Below are 20755 nucleotides of genomic sequence, written 5' to 3'. Positions count from 1 at the left end.
TTATACTTTTTAATGTATCATACACATGATTTGTGATTTATGTTGATTTTTTATTTATATATCTTTTTATGTTTTCACAGTACTGTTGTATTTGACCCCTGAGGCAGACGGGCATTCCAGCAGATTTTTTAAGCCATCTCCATAAAGCCAGTATGATTTTGGTAACACTAGTACTTATCTCATGATCATGCCTATTGCCCACAAGAAGTTTTACCTCACATCAGTATTCTTCCTTAGCTCCCACTTATAGCTGTGTGTAGTATATCATTTTATAGAGGAATTATTTTGTAGGAATACAGTATCTAGTCACATCTCTTGTGTATGAAGATGTTAACGATGTGCATAGCAGCTCATCTACTAGTCAAGTAAAACAAGAGTCTAGGTGAATAGAAAGCATATATATTTGTACATATAATCAATTGCACAGTTTAAAACAAATTTGCAGGTTGTAATTATTGGCAGAAAAAATTACAAAATGATTTTTTTTAATCAGTGAATACATTCTAATGTTATAGGTGGCTTTCCATCAAACAATATTGATTCCAAGTTCAGTACCAACCTAATTTGTTGATGTAATGATTAGAATATGTACAGTAAACTTCACAATCAGAGTTCAAGTCCACATTTCTTTTCTTAGATGTATTTCAATATACTGTAATTATCTATCCTTATCATCCTCATAGTAACGCTGCTTCATAGCTCTATACTTTTTAAGAAAGTATAAAGCCTCAAGTTCTTTTATAACAAATTCACCTCGTTCTATTAGTTCCTTGATCTTTTCAGGATCTTTAACATCCCTGTTCTTCATGAAGGCCTTCTTCAGTTTCTCTCTAAAGTAGTCTGCACCTTTTGGATATTCCCTACCCAGATAAAGAAGCTGTAGAAAATAAATACAAATTTGTAAAAAACTTAGAACAGGATACTTATTAGCAGATTCAACAAAAACCTACTTGCAGAAAGTTAATTGTTCATAAGGCCATGTAAAAACAAAATCATTTTAATATAAAACTTAAAATTAAATGCACTATGCCTATTATTAGCAGCTGGACATATGCTTGCCCAGTCTGTCTGGCAACAAAACAGGAGCAGCACAACATGGTAAGCATGGCAGGAGGGCGCTATGTTCAGGGGGCACCAAAAGCTGCCTCTGCTTACCTGTTGCACTAACTGTACATCACAGAAGCACTGGCATAGGCGTGTGTGCTGTGCTCAACCAAAACTGTCCTTAGCAGTTGCTCCCCCCCCCCCCCCCAAGTTCCAGCCCCGTTCTCGCACCAACCCTGCATTTAGAAATTGGCTGCAGAGCCATGGGAGCATCTTGCTGCCTCCAATCTGCCTGCCTGCCTCCCATTGCATCTGGCCATTGGCACTGCTTTAGTGAGATTAAGTACTTCTTATTGAAACAGGAAGTAGTTAATATTTAACTGAAAAGGAGGAAGGATGGTTTGAAGCGAGCTGGGGGCTGAGAAGGGAGCTAGAGCTGAAAAGGGGGGATGGGTGAGGTGGGGTGGGGCTGGAGGTTGAAGGAATCAGGTGTGGAAGGAGGCTGCGGATAGGGGCAGAAAAGGGGAAGCCAGGTGGGAGAAGGAAGCTGTGACTGGAGCTGGGGGGGGGGGGGGGCAGGTGGGTAAAGAGGGCTGAAAAGGGGGTTGGGTTAGAGAAGGAGATGGGGGCTGAAAAAGGGGGCAGGTGGTTGAAGGATCTGGGGGCTGAAAGAGGAGCAAGGTGAGAAAGGGAGCTGAGGGCTGAAAGACAGGTAAGGTGAGAGAGAATTGGAGTCGGAGCCAAGTGTTGAAAAGGAGGACAAGTGCGAGAAGGATGCTGATGCTGGGACTCAGAAATAGTATTCATTTAGGGACTAGGAGAAGGTAGCTGGGGATTATAAAAGAGGGCTGATGCTAGCAGATGGTGGGAGTGACAGAAATTTTGGACCCCCCCCCCCCAGCCTGAAGCTTGTCAGATTTCTAATGACAATGAGCCATGAGACAGACTGTTGAACTGAAGAATGTAACACAGGTCCACAGAACAAATCACAGGTGTAGATGTCAGTATGAATACCCATCTTAAAGTTGTGAAAATGACCCTGGAGAATAAAGAGCCTGTGCAGCTGGAAACCTTGAGCGTTAAAGGAAATAACACTCAATACAGTACTCATTCTGCCAGACAAGCTTGCCTCTTGATACCCTGCGAGTTCACCTTGAGTCCAAAGATGACAAATGCTGGGCGCATATGCAAGAAGGGGCAAGGAGAAAGGGGGGCTCAGATGTCAGATTGGGGTTGGGAATGGGGTGGGAGAAGAGATCTAAGGCACAACTACTACTACTACTTATTTCTATAGCGCTACTAGACGTACACTTGAACATGAAGAGACAGTCCCTGCTTGACAGAGCTTACAATCTAATTAGGACAGACAAACAGGACAAACAAGAGAAGGGAATATTAAAGTGAGGATGATGAAATAAGGGTTCTGAACAAGTGAATAAGGGTTAGGAGTTTAAAAGCAGCATCAAAAAGGTGAGCTTTTAGCTTAGATTTGAAGACGGCCAGAGATGGAGCTTGACGTACCAGCACAAACAAGCAAAGGGGGATGGGGTTTAACAAGGGGCAGATGGGATAAAAGGATTGGGGCGGAGAAAAGGAAGAGGAGGACAGATACTCTGTGGGGGATGGGAAGAAGCAAGGGTATATACAAAGGAAGAGGATACCGGCTTGGGTGGCAGTCAACACCATGGCCGCAAGAGGCGCTGGTGTTGGAGGCCACATAGCAGGGCTTAGGGCTAGGAAGGCTGCAACGGGAGATATGGCAGGCGCAAGCACCCGTGATACCAATGCACACTGCTGCATGAGGCCATCGAGCAGCTGTGGAAGCAAGACCCGGATGTGCTCACCAAGGGCTGACACCGGGAAAAGCTGGGGTGCCGGTAGAGGTGCAGGTTGCAGAAACGCTGGGATCAACGGGGGAACAGGATCTCGGCTGCATGGAGACAGGCACATTGGCACTTCCTATAAGGAGGGAAAGCGATTCTCCCAGCAAATCCTTTGACGCCTCAGAGCTCCCAGCACCATGTATCGAAGATGATTGACGACGATGCTTCTTGGCCTTCGCCTGATGCATGTCACCAAGGCTCCTCGGTGATGATGAGGACGACATCGCTGCCTCAAGGTCAGTTTCAAAGATGGATGGTCCCGAGGGGCCTGCACAGCAAGAGACCTCAATATAGATGTTGATTCCAATGTCGACACTGGGGAACCGGACTTGGCTCAAAAATCCTGTCTCGTTGAGCCTCTCAAGGAACCTACAGGGCTATGGTCGGGCCTAAGACACTGCAGACACTAAGAATGGGTATCCTTTCCCGAGATAGTCCGATTGCACTGGATATACCACTGGGAATAGTCGTGGACATGGACGGAAAAAACAACTTAATTGATGGTGCCTGAAAAAGGGCAAGGCAAAGAGAAGAAGAAAACTAAAACCCGACAAAATAAAACTAAAGAAAAAATAAAGGACGGGTTTGTAAAGCCCAAGAAAAACAGCCACAAGAGAAGCAGAACAAAATACCAATTTGTGAGAATATAGAAGACTGCTTGTCCTCAGAGAAATAAAATGACAGTAAACAAAATATCAAATAAGTGCAGAGTGGCACAAATAAGATGCAAATAAGAACTAAATAATAAACCATTGATGGTCAGTTACAATCTATCAATGGGTAGAAACTTCTCAAAGAGGAAAGCTTTCAGTCTTTGCAAAATACCAAGTAATCAGGCTGATTGCCAATGGCAGTGAGTTCCACCAGTTAGCCCCTTGGTATCTAAAGTCTGCAGAGTGAACTGACATAAGGCACTCTCTTGCAATCTGGAAGATGAAGTCTAAGGTAGTCCCTAGAACCAGAGGTTATATTGTGTAGGGGAATAGTTATTAAGAGCAACATGTAATCCGGTGTAAATAAATACTGGAGAAGGAGGCAGGTGGATGGATGCTAGAGAAAGGGAGAAGAGGAATACACAAAGGATTATGGGGAAAGAGGGGGTTATGAAGAGGGTGAGAGACAATGGAAGGGGGAGGTGAGAACGTGGAAACAGAGAAGATAAATACAGGGATAATACATAAAGGGATTGGAGATAGAGAGGGGATAAATGACAGGGAAGGAGCTGGGATTGGTAAGGATAAGAGGCACAGACTAATAAACTAAGGAAGAAATGAATACAGAGTGGAAATGCAAGACTAGAAATTGGGTAAAAGGAAATAGGAGATAGGAGACAGAATAAAAAACATAGGTGAGAATGGGAGAACTAGGGAGGTAAGTGCAGGAAATTTAAAAAAATGGTAAACTGTTGAAGGAAAGAGAATGAAAAGCAGAAAATGGAAATTAGATCCTGGGAAAGGACTTAGGAGAAAACCATACGTACATAAGTAATGCCACACTGGAAAAAGACAAAGGGTCCATCGAGCCTAGCAACCTGTCCACGACAGCGGCCAATCCAGGCCAAGGGCACCAGGCAAGCTTCCCAAACGTACAAACATTCTATACATGTTATTCCTGGAATTGTGGATTTTTCCCAAGTCCATTTAGTAGTGGTTTATGGACTTGTCCTTTAGGAAACCATCTAACCCCTTTTTAAACTCTGTCAAGCTAACTGCCTTCACCACGCTCTCTGGCAACGAATTCCAGAGTTTAATTATGCGTTGGGTGAAGAAAAAGTTTCTCCGATTTGTTTTAAATTTACTACACTGTAGTTTCATCGCATGCCCCCTAGTACTAGTATTTTTGGAAAGCGTGAACAGACGCTTCACATCCACCTGTTCCACTCCACTCATTATTTTATATACCTCTATCATGTCTCTCCTCAGCCGTCTCTTCTCCAAGCTGAAAAGCCCTAGCCTTCTTAGTCTTTCTTCATAGGGAAGTCGTCCCATCCCCGCTATCATTTTAGTCGCCCTTCGCTGCACCTTTTCCAATTCTGCTATATCTTTCTTGAGATACGGCGACCAGAATTGAACACAATACTCAAGGTTCGGTCGCACCATGGAGCGATATAACGGCATTATGACATCCTCACACCTGTTTTCCATACCTTTCCTAATAATACCCAACATTCTATTCGCTTTCCTAGCCGCAGCAGCACACTGAGCAGAAAGGTTTCAGTGTATTATTGATGATGACGCCCAGATCCCTTTCTTGGTCCGTAACTATTTAACGTAGCTATAATTTGGGTTCTTTTTTCCCACATGCATCACCTTGCACTTGCTCACATTAAACGTCATCTGCCATTTAGCCGCCCAGTCTCCCAGTCTTGTAAGGTCCTTCTGTAATTTTTCACAAACCTGTCGCGAGTTAACGACTTTGAATAACTTTGTGTCATCAGCAAAATTAATTACCTCGCTAGTTACTCCCATCTCTAAATCATTTATAAATATATTAAAAAGCAGCGGTCCTAGCACAGACCCCTGAGGAACCCCACTAACTACCCTTCTCTGTTGTGAATATTGCCCATTTAATCCCACTCTCTGTTTCCTATCCTTCAACCAGTTTTTAATCCACAATAGGACATTTCCTCTCCTCCTATCCCATGACCCTCTAATTTCCTCTGTAGCCTTTCATGAGGTACCTTGTCAAATGCCTTTTGAAAATCCAGATACACAATATCAACCGGCTCCCCTTTGTCCACATGTTTGTTTACTCCTTCAAAGAATTGAAGTAAATTGGTCAGGCAAGATTTCCCCACACAAAAGCCATGCTGACTTGGTCTCAGTAAGCCATGTCCTTGGATGTGCTCTGTAATTTTGTTTTTAATAATAACCTCTACCATTTTCCCCTGCACCGACGTCAGACTCACCGGTCTATAATTTCCCGGATCTCCCCTGGAACCTTTTTTAAAAATCGGCGTTACATTGGCCACCCTCCAATCTTCCGGTACCACGCTCGATTTTAAGGATAAATTGAATATCACTAGCAGTAGCTCCGCAAGCTCATTTTTCAGTTCTATCAGTACTCAATAAGAGGATGTAGTAAAAAGAGACCAGGACCATCCCAAGTAGAAAAACAAAATGGTCAGACAACAAAGATACAAATTTTTTTTACATAATTAATATTTAGAGAAGTGAAACATAAGCTTTGAAAATGTGCACAACAGTGGTATCCTTACATCTGGGTGACATCCTGACGGAGCCCAGTGTGGGATGCTACCCTGTTGCTCTGTAACTTGGCCCTTGGCAGTGCATGCGCAAGTGCCTTCCCATCCAACGTGCGAGTGTACGACCCTCAGTCTTTTTTCCACAGTGCTAGGTCACGTTTTGTCTCGCCTCAGCGCTTCTCCTTTGAGTTTTTCTGCCTTCCTATGCAGGGTTCTTTTTGGCTAATTTTTGCTATTTTCCCCCTTAAAAGTTTAATTTTTTTTCCTCTTTTATTTTCTTAGTATTTTCAGTATTTTAAAGTTTTGTTTTTTGCGTCTCCAGGTGCCCTCCTAGGCCAGAGCACCAAGCTCAATTTGAGGTAAGCCCCTTTTTGGCCTCATCATTGAGCCTTTTGATTTGGCTGCGGTGCATTTTGACATACCTCAGAAGACACTCAATAGCTTCAAAAGATGCACCCAGTATAATTGGGTGATATCTTGTACTGATCCACACAATTAATGTGTGGGAGTGCTTGAGGCCTGACCATGACCCATCTGTGTTCTTTCCTTACAAATACAGAAAAGAATACAAAACAGGCCCGCCAGAGGAAATTTTTTGGATCCTCAAAGTCTGGTCTATCGACACTGGCATCGGAAGCATCGACCTCGATGGCTTCAATGGCTTCGTCTGACACTGGGGGTTCATCAGAATCGAGGAGGTCTTCACCTCCCTCGATATCAGGCACCGGTAGCAAGCCCCAGGACTGATTTGCATATAACTTGTCTGGAATGTTTTTACGTTTGGGGAGCGTGCCAGGTGCCCTTGACCTGGATTGGCCACTGTCGGTGACAGGATGCTGGGCTAGATGGACCTTTGGTCTTTCCCAGTATGGCACTACTTATGTACTTATGTACTAACCCAACACTGAGGACACGAGTAGATTCGACGTCGCCCTTGTTGGCACCGAGGGACACCGAGGCCAAGAAGCATTGGCATCGGTCCCCTTCAATGCACGGAGCTCTGGGGCATCGGCATCGCTAGCACTTGAGAAGCGTCGCTAAGAGGACTGCTTCCCCCTCTGTAATTCTGGTGCTGTCGCTGCAGCCCCCATGCAGCCGGGACCCCGCTGCCGATTATGGCACTGTCATCTCAGCAGGCTGTCTCTGCACCAGCTCCAGTCTTATTGATGCCTGTCCTCGATGACCGGTTCCGGGCCATACGGAGAGAAGAGGTGGCAGGATTGCTATAGCTCCCAAGTGCTCAGGCATCGAGGGCACGTGTCCACTGCAGCACTCAACCACTCGAACCTCGAGGTCCATGACACCGCTGTGCAGCGGTCCCCAACCCCTATGCCTCGAGAGGCATTGCTGTTGGTGCCTCCCTCTACACTACACCCTTGATATTGAGGGAGTTAGCTCCCTCATGGTTGAGATGTGAGCAGGCACTTTGGCACCTGACCCTGAAGCCTGGACATACCTCCAGCCAGCTGAGACAGGGGTAGTCTTAGCAGTCCTATAAAGACTTTTTTTGTTATCATGGACCGGTCATGAGAGTCTAAGGATGAGCCGCAAGACTATCTCTGAGAGTAGGGGTCTTATAGCATACTCTCAGGTGGAGACTTCCTTCTCTTATCAGGTGGTGATGGATCTAAGTCCACCTCTTTTACCCATTTGTTAAGGAAATGGCAGAGCCATTCTGTTTACGTTAGAAATGGAAGATGAACCTAGGGCCAAGTTAATTCAGGTCCTGGAGTTTGATTCTCCACTCGGAGATGCTTTGACAGTTCTGCTAAGATTCTTCATGACGCACAGATGAAGAACTGGGAGCCCTTCTCTCTGTGCAGGTAGCACCAAAGAAAGTGGATTCAATGTATTGGATCCAGAAGGCCCAGTTGCCACACAACTCCTTGGTGGTTGAATCCGCCCTCAAAAGAGATAGGAGTTCCAGGGCTCAAGCCTCAGCACCCCCAGACAGAGAGGATTGGACCCTAGATTCCTTGAGGAGGAACGTTTATCAGGCCTTGATGCTAGTCTCCCGCATCCAGGTCTACCAGCTCTACACGAGCATTTACTTGCAGTCTCTGGTCTGCCGTATACTAGACTTTGCAGACACTCTCCCACAAAAGACAGCTGCTGAGCTTCGCCAGCTGGCCAAGAGGCAGAAGGAGTGTCAACTATTTGGCCAGGGGTGTGTGTGTGTGTGTGTGTATATATATATATATATATATATATATATATATATATATATATATATATTGACATTATGTCCAGAAGCTCCGATTTAGGTGTGGGGATGAGCAGACACTCATGGCTGTGTCTCTCTGACCTTGAGTCTGCGGTTCAGGTCTGCCATTCAGGAGAGGCTAGTGGACGTACCTTTCCGGGGGAGACAGTCTTTTCAGAGAAAATGTGGAGGAGACTGCTGACCTCATCAAAACAAATACACTGATACTATCCAGTCCCTTTCCCGGCGGCAGGGGCATAGCCAGACACCCAATTTTGGGTGGCTGAGCCCACAGTGGGTGGGCATGATAACCCTGTATCCTGCTCTCACCACTGCCTGTCATCTCTCCCTCCCCCCACGTCTTTGCCAGCAGCGAGCAGCAACTCATTCCCCTTGCTTGCGCTGGCTCCATGCCTTCCCTTTGATGCAATTCATGTTCGGATCTAATTGAGGTACAACATCGATCCTTGTAGCCCAGCATCATCCCTTCCCTTCCCCACCATCCATCCTGTAGCTAGGCATCAGCTTTACACTACCCTACCTCCTACCCCTCCCTGTAGCCTAGCATCAGCCCTGTTCTTCCCCTGCCCTTCCCAATCTCTCCCCCCTTCCCGAAGCACACCAGCATTAAACATAAAATCTTTTGATTGTTAATGTCCTGGGCACTGCACAGCCCACTCCCACCCAGAAACCCACTTACATTAAATATAAAACTTTTGTTTTTAAACATTTTAACCTGGGTACTTTAGAGACCATCCTCATCCAAAACCCCACCAACATGAAAAAATATGCAGCCTTTAATTTTAAATTGGACACTGAGCCCACCCCCTCACCCAGAAACCCACCAACATTAAAATGTATTGTTGGTGGGTTTCTGGGTAGGGGTGGGCTCTTCACTGCCTAGGGAGGTAAAGGAAAAAGGTATATTTAATGATTAAATATAATTTTTTTCCCGTTGGCAGTGAAGAGCCCACCACCAGCATTACACTGTACATATTAAAAAATATTCATTTTACCTGAGCAACTGGGCTTGAGTTTTCCCAAATTTGTATGCATGTAGTGGCAGGTGCTGACTCAAAGCACTGCAATGTGCTGGTTCCTGTGCCTGTTTGGGGCCGTGGGGGACTGCTCAACTGATCAAGTGAGGGGCGAGGTGAGGGTCTAGCTACTGTGGCCAGCCTGGCACAGTGGAGGAGACCCAGCCAACTGAGCCGTGGCATTGGTGGCAGATTTTCCCCATGCGCACAGCAGGGGCACAGGGGGGCAAGGCAGGCACCCCGAGCATGACCATTCCCGACCTGCACCCGCACTAAAAAAAAAAAAAAAATTGGCAGGTTACCACAGGCAGCAGGAGAGCTGCTGTTTTTGCTTCCAGCTGTCTAAATGCATGTGGCTGAGTCACGGCAGAACTAAAAAGCTGTGCCCTCCCACTGCAGTCTAACTGGTGAACTGGCACCTAGAAGACTGGCAGTGATTGGAGGACAAACTGGTCTTGAGCTAACACCTGTAGCTACGTCCCTGCCCAGCAGCCTCCTCCTCTATTTGGAGGTTTTCTGGCGGCTTTCAAAGGCATAGGTTTACTTTTTCTGCCAGTCCCCAGCATCAGCTCCTTCCACAAAAGTCATAATCTGCTCCCCAGGCAAATGTGGGGGTGAGATTTTGACTGGCTCCAGGAGAGCACAGCCGCAAAGTATCCATTCTGGATGATCTACCAGTACGGGGAAGGATGAATTTTTACCAACCTCCGACCGGTGGGTACTCCAAATTGTCCATGCAGGATAGACTCTCAATTGGCAAAACCTCCAAACTGCCCACCACAAGAGTCTCTTCTCATCGCTTGGCATGAGCAGGTACTTGCAGAGGAACTCTGCTCTTCTCCAGGCCCTTGCAGTCGAGCAGGGATTCTATTCCAGATACTTCCTTGTCACCAAGAAAATGGGAGGATTTTGCCTCATCCTAGACCTAAGGTCTCTGAACAAAGATTTGATGAAAGAGAAGTTCAGGTTGGTTTCTCTGGGCACCCTTCTCCCCATGTTCCAGAACAATGATTGGCTATGCTCTCTGGACAAAGGCTGCATATACTCATATCCAGATACTTCCTGGTCATTGGAAGCACCTCAGATCTCTAGTACGGAAGCACCACTTTCAGTACCCAAGGTCTTCAACAAATGTCTTGTAGTAGTCACAGCGTTGCTAAGCAGACTGGGAGTGCATGTGTTTTCTACCTGGATGATTAACTAGTCAAGAGCACATCGCAGGAGGGTGCTCAAATTGAAGAGTAGCAAATCTCCTGGACCGGATGATAGAATTGAAAAATGAAATGGCGGAACTATTGTTAGTAATATGTAAAGTATCTTTAAAATAGAGCGTGGTACCAGAAGACTGGAGGGTAGCCCATGTTACGCCGATATTTTTAAAAGATTCCAGAGGGGATCCGGGAAATTATAGACCGGTGAGCCTGATGTCGGTGCCAGGCAAAATGGTAGAGACTATTATAAAGAAAATTACACAGCATATTCAAAAGCATGGATTAATGAGACAAAGCCAACATGGACTGAGTGAAGGGAAATCCTGCCTCACCAATCTACTACATTTCTTTGAAGGGGTGAACAAACGTAGATAAAGGCGAGCCGGTTGATACTGTGTATCTGGATCTTCAAAAGGCATTTGACAAAGTACCTCATGAAAGACTCCAGAGGAAATTATGGAGTCATGGGATAGGAGGTAGTGTCCTATTGTGGATTAAAATCTGGTTAACGGATGGAAAACAGAGAGTGGTCAGTATTCTCAATGGAAAGCGTAGATAGTGGGGTTCCTCAAGGGGTCTGTGCTGGGACTGCTGTGATAAATGATTTAGAGATGGGAGTAACTAGTGAGGTAATTACATTTGCTGACGACACAAAGTTATTCAAAGTTGTTATATTGCGAGAGGACTGTGAAAAATTACAAGAGGACCTTACGAGACTGGGAGACTGTGCGTCTAAATGGCAGATGCCATTTAATGTGAGCAAGTGCAAAGTGATGCATGTGGGAAAGAGGAACCCGAACTATAGCTACGTAATGAGAGAGAGAGAGAGAGACATGCAGAGAGGAGATCCTGCATCACTGGGGAAAGAGAGATAGACAAACATGCAGAGAGGAGATGCTGCATGACTGGGGAAAGAGAGATAGACAAACATGCAGAGAGGAGATGCTGCATGACGGGAAAAAGAGAGCGAGATACACAAACATGCAGGGAGGAGATGCTGCATGCCTGGGGAAAGAGAGAGAAAGACACAAACATGCAGAGAGGCTGCACGGCTGGGGAAAGAGAGAGAGACACACATACATGCAGAGGAGAGCTGCACGGCTGGGGAGACACACACAGAAGAGAGCTGCACAGCTGGGGGGAGAGAGAGACACACACACACACACACAGAGGAGAGCTGCATGGCTGGGGGAGAGAGACACACACATACACACAGAGGAGAGCTGCACGGCTGGGGGGAAGAGACACACAGGAGAGCTGCACGGCGGGGGGGGGGGGAGACACACAAAGAGGAGAGCTGCATGACTGGGGGGGGGGAGAGAGACACACACACACACAGAGGAGAGCTGCACGGCTGGGGGGGGGGGGAGACAGAGACACACACACACACACACAGGAGAGCTGCACGATGGGGGAAGAGAGAGACACACACACAGAGGAGAGCTGCATGACTGGGGGGAGACAGACACATACACACACACAGGACAGCTGCACGGCTTGGGGGAGAGACACACAGAGGAGAGCTGCACGGCTGGGTGGAGAGAGAGACACACACACAGAGGAGAGCTGAACGGCTGGGGGGAGCGACACACACAGAGGAGAGCTGCATGACGGGGGGGGGGGGGAGAGACACACACACACAGGAGAGCTGCACGGCTGGGGGGGGGAAGAGAGACACATACACAAGAGAGCTGCATGGCTGGGGGGAAGAGACACACACACACAGGAGAGCTGCATGGCTAGGGGGGGGAGAGAGACACACACACACACAGAGGAGAGCTGCATGGCTGGGGGGGAGAGAGAGACACACAGATGAGAGCTGCACGACTGTGGGGGAGAGAGAGACACAAACAGAGGAGAGCTGCACGACTGTGGGGGGAGGGAGAGAGACAAACAGAGGACAGCTGCACGACTGCGGGGGGGGGGGGGAAGAGACACACACACAGGAGAACTGCACGACTGGCAAGGGGAGAGAGACACACACGGAGAAGAGCTGCACGACTGTGGGGGAGGGGAGAAAGACACACACACAGAGGAGAGCTGCAAGACTGGGGGGAGAAACACACACAGGAGAGCTGCATGGCCGGTGAGTGAGGCGCACACACACACACAGACATGAGAGCTGCACGGATGGTGAGAGAGAGAGAGGCACGCACAGACACACACAGACAGGAGAGCTGCACGGATGGTGAGAGAGAGGCACGTTCACACACACACAGACAGGAGAGCTACACAGATGGTGAGAGAGGCACGTTCACACACACACACAGGAGAGCTGCACGGATGGTGAGAGGCACGCACACACACACACACAGGAGAGCTGCACAGATGGTGAGAGGCACACGCGCACACACACATACATACACAGGAGAGCTGCACGGATGGTGAGAGAGGCATGCGCACACCCACACACAGGAGAGCTGCACAGATGGTGAGAGAGAGGCACACCCACACACAGGAGAGCTGCACAGATGGTGAGAGAGAGGCACACACACACAGGAGAGCTGCACAGATGGTGAGAGAGAGGCACACCCACACACAGGAGAGCTGCACAGATGGTGAGAGAGAGGCACACACACACAGGAGAGCTGCACAGATGGTGAGAGAGAGGCACACACACACAGGAGAGCTGCACAGATGGTGAGAGAGAGGCACACACACAAAGGAGAGCTGCATGGATGATGAGAGAGAGGTGCACACACACACACACAGGAGAGCTGCACAGATGGTGAGAGAGGCGCACACACACACACACACACACACACACACACGCACACACACAGGAGAGCTGCACGGATGGTAAGAGAGGCACACACACGAGAGCTGCACAGAAGGTGAGAGAGGGACACACACACGAGAGCTGTACGGATGGTGAGAGAGAGGCACGCACACACAGGAGAGCTGCACGGATGGTGAGAGAGAGACACACACACACAGGAGAGCTGCACGGATGGTGAGAGACAGCACGCACACACAGGAGAGCTGCACGGATGGTGAGAGAGAGGCGCGCACACACAGGAGAGCTGCACGGATGGTGAGAGAGAGGCGCGCACACACAGGAGAGCTGCACGGATGGTGAGAGAGAGACGCGCACACACAGGAGAGCTGCACGGATGGTGAGAGAGAGGCGCGCACACAGGCGAGCTGCACAGATGGTGAGAGAGAGGCGCACACACACAGAAGAGCTGCACGGATGGTGAGAGAGGCACACACACACAGAAGAGCTGCACGGATGGTGAGAGAGGCACAGACAGGAGAGAGGCACACACAGGAGAGCTGCACAGATGGTGAGAGAGGCACACACAGGAGAGCTGCACGGATGGTGAGAGAGGGGTACACACACACACACAAAGGAGAGCTGAACGGATGGTGAGAGAGAGGCACACACATACACACACAAAGGAGAGCTGAACGGATGGTGAGAGAGGGGTACACACACACACAAAGGAGAGCTGAACGGATGGTGAAACGGATTGGTTGAAACTGCCTACTTTAGGACTACTACCATTTCTCTATGCCATGGATGAGAACAGCCTTTCCACTGGCACAGTTCCTTTGTCTCTTAAAGGAGCTCTTATTAAACCAATCTTGAAAAAAGCAAATTTAGTTCCAATGCAACCCAGTCACTACCGTCCAGTATCAAATCTCCCATTTCTGTCAAAATCTTGGAGTTTGTGGTATTCCAGAAATTTCAATCCTTTAATCAAAGCCATAAATGTGGATTTTTTTTAAATTTGGATTTTGCTCACATCTTTTTTAGTAGTAGCTCAAGGTGCGATACATTCAGGTACACTGGATAAATGCCCTACCATCCACGTCGGATCAGGTCATAATACCGAAACAGTTATCACAGCAGTTCTGTGTGAACTCCACTCTCACTTGGAATGTAGGAAAATTGCTTCCGTAGTATCTTTAGATCTTACTGTCGCCTTTGACTTGATTAATCACAATCCTCTTCTTCAGTGTCTCTTATCTTTGGGTATATCGGGAGTAGTCCACAAATGTTCACTTCCTTTCTGGAACATTGCTCTTTTAGGTTAATGTTAACAACATCCAGTTCCTCTTCTCACACCTTATCGTGTGGAGTACTCTAAGGATCTGTCCTATCCCCCTCCCTTTTCAATCTATTCGTTAGTCTTAGCTCTGTTTATCCAGACCCAAAATTTGGCATTAGTGCTTATTCTTATGCTGCTGATTTTCTCCTGGTTTATTACACAGATCCAGCTATGTTGAACCTGCAACCTTTCCAAAATTGTTTGCGGGATGCTGCGCTATGGCTCAAAGAACACCAGCTTGTGCTGAATCCAGAGAAAACGGTGGCCAGCTGGATTACAGGGCTTTGGACTCCTTTGTTGATCCAGTCTTTTCTGTTCAACAGACCAATTGCCACTGTCATTTCCTTTAAATATCTGGGAATAATTATTGACTCTGCTCTCTTTTTCACTCCACAAATCTCATTGGTTCTAAAAACAGGTTTCTACGTTTTCTAGTGCTTACAATCAATCAGTAACACTGTTGATTTTGATGCACTCTTCTCTCTTAGCTATGCTTATATACTCCCGCTATGATTACTGTAACATAATCTATGCAGGCATCACCAAATCTAATCTTAAACATCTCCAGACTCTCCAAAATACCTTGCAAGTATTATCTAGTCACGCAAGGCGTTCCAGCCATGCTACACCACTTCTTAAACACCTACATTGGCTTCCAATCGAATATAGAGTCAAATTTAAGGTTCTCATTCTGCACACAAGGTTCTCTATACTTCCTTACCTTCAAATCTAGGCTCTCTTATTAACCCATACACGCTCGCACGTACCCTCCCCGATAATACACTAGTCTTGCCACACCAGTCCAAAGCAAGATGGGAGTCAACCAGATCCACTGCTTTCTATTTCCTGGCTCCTGCTTTGTGGAATTCACTCCCACACCACCTCCATCTGGAAAAATCTTATCCTCTTTTCCGCACATCCTTAAAGACTTCTTTCAGTTGACATTTGATGACTAACAACCTATCTGTCGGCTCTCGTGATGGGTGGGATTGGCCTTTGAGCTAAGAATAGTTGTGCATTGAACTGTATGTACATATGAAGACTTGAGAGAATGGTGTAAGGTTGGCCTTCTGCTGTTTGAATTTTTCTTTAGTGTGGCTATTCTATCCTGTCAATTTATGGAGTTCCTATCCTTTTATGATGATTATTTTATAAATTTGTGAACCACCTCGATTTATTTAAATTAGAGGCAGTATATTAAGCAAATAAATGATTCAGATGCTCTTATCAGCATCTCAGTTAGCTTCTTATTTATTTTTACAACTAAAACTATGAGGAAGATGGTGTTAACTGTGATCACAGCATTATCCTTCCCTTCATGTCACCCTCCTAAAACTCTTAAATATAGTTCAGGAACAGGCAGCAACCCTCAGAATTACAATGGCAGCCTTTAATATCCCCACTCTTTCTTCATTTTTACATGCCACACAAGCAATCAAAACATCATCATCATTACTTACTAGATTCAGTGATCTCCTAAACCCCTTAATTTACGCTATGGCATCCAGGAGCCACGTGGACAGGTTAGTCTCTCTCCTCTGGAAAACAACAGTTCAGCCACAAGTGAAATATCATAACCTTAGCAGCTCCAATATCTTTAACTATCATCCAATTTTGAATCTGCCTTTTACTTCAAAGGTTACTGAGTATCCTTAGACCATCATTCATTGAGGATACCCATGTTTTGCATCCAAGTAAGAACTATAACAGTGAGATAGCCCTTATTGGTATAATAACCACCTAATCAGATCGCATTAGCTCACGACAAAATCACTCTTAAGTCTAGATCTTTCTGCTGCATTTGACCTTAATGATTACCAGGTACTCCTAGACAGATTGCTCAGTATCGGTATCACTGGCACAGCTCTACAATTGTTCCACTCATATCTCATGTCAGTCATAGTCGATCCTCTGGAAAGAGATTGTCAGAAAAATGTTGTCTTACTTGAGGGGTGCCACAAGGCTCTCTGTTGACAAACTTTCCAACATATTTCTGGCCCCACTAGTTGCCATCATGCAAATCTTTAGAACTCAGCCCTTATATACACAGATGGCATTCAAATTTTTATGACCTCTCACCTGGAAGATACTAAAGCTTTTGCAGCCCTTGACAGTAAATTAAGCATAATCTCAACATGGTTACGAATAGGTCACAACCTACAACTTAATATCAACAAACAAAAAAAAAATCATTTTCCAGAAACTGTGGTGATCAGCCACTTCAGACCATTACCATCTCAAATATCAAAATCCTGATTATCAGTTCTACTAAAATCTTAGGAGCTATATTTGACTCTGAATTGACTTTTTGTCCTCACATTTCTTCAGTTGTCACAAAATGCTTCCATAGACTGCAAAGAGATTTGTTTTATCAGTTGTATTTTGAACCTAGAGCACTGCAGATACTTAATTACTCATGCCCTCATGATCACCCATTTGGATTATTGCAATGTTCTGTTCAAAGGATTATGTCCAAAGGAACTCTGACGATTTTAACTCATGCAAAATATTGCAGTAAAGCTTAAGGAAGTTTGATCATGTTACTGCTTTACTGATAATACAGAATTCATTTGGCAGCCAGTGTTCCATTATCTAAAAAATCCTAATATTAGTGCATAAAATTCACATATCAGATCAACCTCTCTTTATATCTTATTTAATACTCTACATTAATACTCAATTTCTACCCTCCTTAGATCAAAATCTTTTGGCAAAGTATTTACAGCATCCAATTTTCAGCCAGTGCTGAAAGCTCCCTGCTTATCTCTGCAGAGAGAGAGAGAGAGGACAGCGACAGCGACTCCAATCTGCTGGGCAGAAACTCTTGTTCAACAGTTCAGAACTGTGAGTCATTTTTCTTTTATTTGATTTGCATTAAAGAAGATTTTGGATCAAGAGTTCTGAGTCTTCTCAGTCATGTTCTATACTCTGGTTTAATTGACAGTCAAGCTTGGTATTGTGTAACAGTACTTCACAAACAGTTTCTGAAAAGTCATCTCTTCAAAGTAGTTTTCCCCCATACATAATACTCCCTTTCCTCCCTTACTATGGTCCTCAGGCTGTATAGTTACCGATGTCTTCAGTGATGAATACAGCTTTTTTCTTTATCTTGGAACATCTTCTCTTTTTATGAACTGTAATCCCTCCCTTTCTTCTTACATAACTTTCTGCTATGTTTTATTTTAATTGTTACTATGTACATTGCCTTTGTCAGACTTGTGAGTTCTTGTACCAAGTACAGCGCTGCTGAGCCCGGTACTCGGACCAGGTTCTGCTTGGCACCTGGACAACCCCAGGTTTCACCTGCGTTGAGCGCTGTTCCCCAGAGGTTGAGCCCTTAGGTGCGGGTGGTCTGCAGGACTTACGGGACGGAGCTGGAAGCGGGGTGATGAATGTATCGGCCGGGCAGGCGGCAGGCAAGAGAGTAATCCAGGTACAGGCGAAAGTCAGTAGGCAGGCAAGCGAGTAATCCAGGTACAGGCGAAAGTCAGTAGGCAGGTGGCAGCCAGAAGGGTAATCCAGGTACAGGCGAAAGTCAGTAGGCAGGCGGCAGCCAGAAGGGTAATCCAGGTACAGGCGAAAGTCAGTAGGCAGGCGGCAGCCAGAAGGGTAATCCAGGTACAGGTGAAAGTCAGTAGGCAGGCGGCAGCCAGAAGGGTAATCCAGGTACAGGTGAAAGTCAGTAGGCAGGCGGCAGCCAGAAGGGTAATCCAGGTACAGGCGAAAGTCAGTAGGCAGGCGGCAGCCAGAAGGGTAATCCAGGTACAGGCAAAGTCAGCAACAAGGGACCAGCAGATAAGAAGCAGACTACAGAGTTAGAAACACCTACCAAAGTAGAAGCCGAAGCATGGAGTCCAGGGACAGCTCAGCTGATAAAGTGCTGGCGTCTGACAGCAGAGAGAGAGAGAGAGAGAGAGAGAGAGAGAGGCAAAGCAATTAAGGAGCCTGCAACCACCGCTCTCTGAACAAACCCAGAGAGGACTACACACACATGGCTCAGGGACTGCCAGTCAAGTGTGCGTGTCAACGAGACCCCCGCACAGCCAGAGGACGCCGCTTGCGTTGAGGTAGGGGATATGACAGCCTTGATAAAGGGTGATGCATCAAATCAAGCTGAACTCAGAAAGCAACAAACAGAGAGGGCAGAAACTGGGAACGAGGATGATGTTGAACACAGGGAAAGATAGGAACACAAAAGTGATATGGATGATGGACATGAAGAGAGAACACAAGAATAGCCATACTGGGTCAGACCAATGGTCCATCTAGCTTAGTATCCTGTTTCCAACAGTGGCCAATCCAGGTCACAAGTACCCATCAGAAACCCAAATAGTAACAACATTACATGCTACAGAAGAAGAGCTGAAGTGAGGTTTGAACCTGGTTCACTGGGTTTATAGTGCACTACACAAACTACTGGGCTACTTCGACGACCTGGACCAAGAAAGGGAATGGGACTTGATATACTACCTTTCTGTGTCTTTTTGCAACTACATTCAAAGCAGTTTACATAGTATATACAGGTACTTATTTATACCTGGGGCAATGGAGGGTTAAGTGACTTGTCCAGAGTCACAAGTAGCTGCAGTGAGAATCTAACCCAGTTCCCCAGGATCAAATTCCGCTGCACTAACCACTAGGCTACTGAAATGCCAAATGGATAGGAGACCCTGCCAAGAGTTTAAGAGGTGACAGAAGAAAGCCCAAACCAGATACTTGAATTAATATGACTAGTAAAATAAAATGATCAGACAGCAAAGCTTGAAAAAATAATTTTATTGTCTATTGTGTGATTAGAATATGTCCATTTTCGGAATATACATTTGCCAGAGCTGATCAGAGCTCAGGCATATATGGTTGACATTTGTTTTACGTAGGGGGTACTTGGCTTGAAGATTGCAGGCATACAAAACTACGGAAATGAATGTATTTCACAACACACAATGGTTGTGTGTCCTATTTGCTTAATTAAATATTTGTTGCACCATTTTTGGGACAAAAATAAGGATGAATCAAGCTCATGGTTTCTGAATTACATCCACCATTTCTGAGGGCGTTTTTATGTTGGCAGAATTGGTACAAGTTGTGTAGTATAGATATCATTTGCCAATTATTTTTTGAAAATGTTACAGCAAGAACCAAATGTTTTCTTATTCCATACCAAAAATCTTTCCTTATGAAGGGATCCCTTACACTTTAATCAATTCAGCGCGTTGAATTTTATGGATCTTTACACAGCGATTTAGAGAAATTCATATGGCTTTAAATGAACTTACATTTTTATAAAGTTTTACGACTTCTCCTCTCAGAGGATGAGCCATTTCCATACACCACTGACAGTGACCACCTTTGCTGCATTTACATGTTTATTTAGAACCTAAAAAACAATCACAGGTTCTTACGTTAGAAAGGCACAGTTTTAATTTGGACCAAATGCAGCAGTTTAACTGAAATATTACAAATTCTTCATCATGATGCTAAGTAAATACTTCAGCTGTATTCTACAATTACAATACATATTATGTAACACTTTAAAGCTTATTTTTTCTGGAAAATCTGAAATCCGGAGAATATTAGTTTCAACATTTTTATGGTTTGAGGTATCAGAAGTGCTATGTAAGAGCGAAGTATTTCCATTCCCACTGTGCTGAGCTGTGATGACTCTCCAACAGCCAATAATACACAAGCATTTGAGTGACACAGATACATAAAGACAGCTACCAAGTACCAACCAATTCACAGTCACACACATTTGACTGCCATGTATGGCACTCTCAAACGCCGAGCACCCCAACCCGATCCTGGATGAGGTCGAAAGAAGCCGTCCCCGAGGTATCGATGGTCAGAGGCCAATCGACAGAAGCAAGCACACAATAGCTCACACGCTTCATCGCTGGTTGGCATCTCGCTCTCTCTAACCCAAAGTACCGCCAGCCCCAATCCCTCTCTCCCTCCTCAACCTCCCCCGACCCATTATCCAACCTTCCAAGTTGTCATTGAGATGAGATTGAGAGCTCACAGTCGCCCGCAACTTTTTTTTTCTTCTCCAGCAGCGTCCTGACTCCGCCCACTTTGACGCATTTCCTGTTTTTACGGCAGAATTTCAGAGGGAGGAGA

General features: G+C 45.8%; 1 protein-coding gene across 3 annotated transcripts; it reads right to left on the bottom strand.

Moving 5' to 3' along the window:
* Positions 1-382: 382 nt before the first annotated feature.
* ETFRF1 (electron transfer flavoprotein regulatory factor 1) lies at positions 383-20709 on the bottom strand. 3 transcript variants are annotated; one of them, XM_030213986.1, is made up of 3 exons: positions 20621-20708; positions 19915-20015; positions 383-877 (listed from the first exon to the last, which is right to left on the bottom strand). In XM_030213986.1, the coding sequence occupies exons 2-3, from the start codon at positions 19963-19965 to the stop codon at positions 659-661; spliced, it is 270 nt and encodes an 89-aa protein (XP_030069846.1). In that variant the 5' UTR covers positions 19966-20015; positions 20621-20708; the 3' UTR covers positions 383-658. The 3 variants fall into 3 exon arrangements, with proteins under 3 accessions (XP_030069846.1, XP_030069847.1, XP_030069848.1); XM_030213987.1 differs by having other exon boundaries at positions 20664-20682; XM_030213988.1 differs by lacking the exon at positions 19915-20015 and having other exon boundaries at positions 20621-20709.
* Between the last annotated feature and the right edge of the window lie 46 nt (positions 20710-20755).

Source organism: Microcaecilia unicolor, chromosome 9 (assembly GCF_901765095.1).
Source record: "Microcaecilia unicolor chromosome 9, aMicUni1.1, whole genome shotgun sequence".
NCBI classification, from domain to species: domain Eukaryota; kingdom Metazoa; phylum Chordata; class Amphibia; order Gymnophiona; family Siphonopidae; genus Microcaecilia; species Microcaecilia unicolor.
The sequence above is the reverse complement of the archived record's forward strand: the minus strand, read 5'-3'. Positions and strand labels throughout refer to the sequence as shown.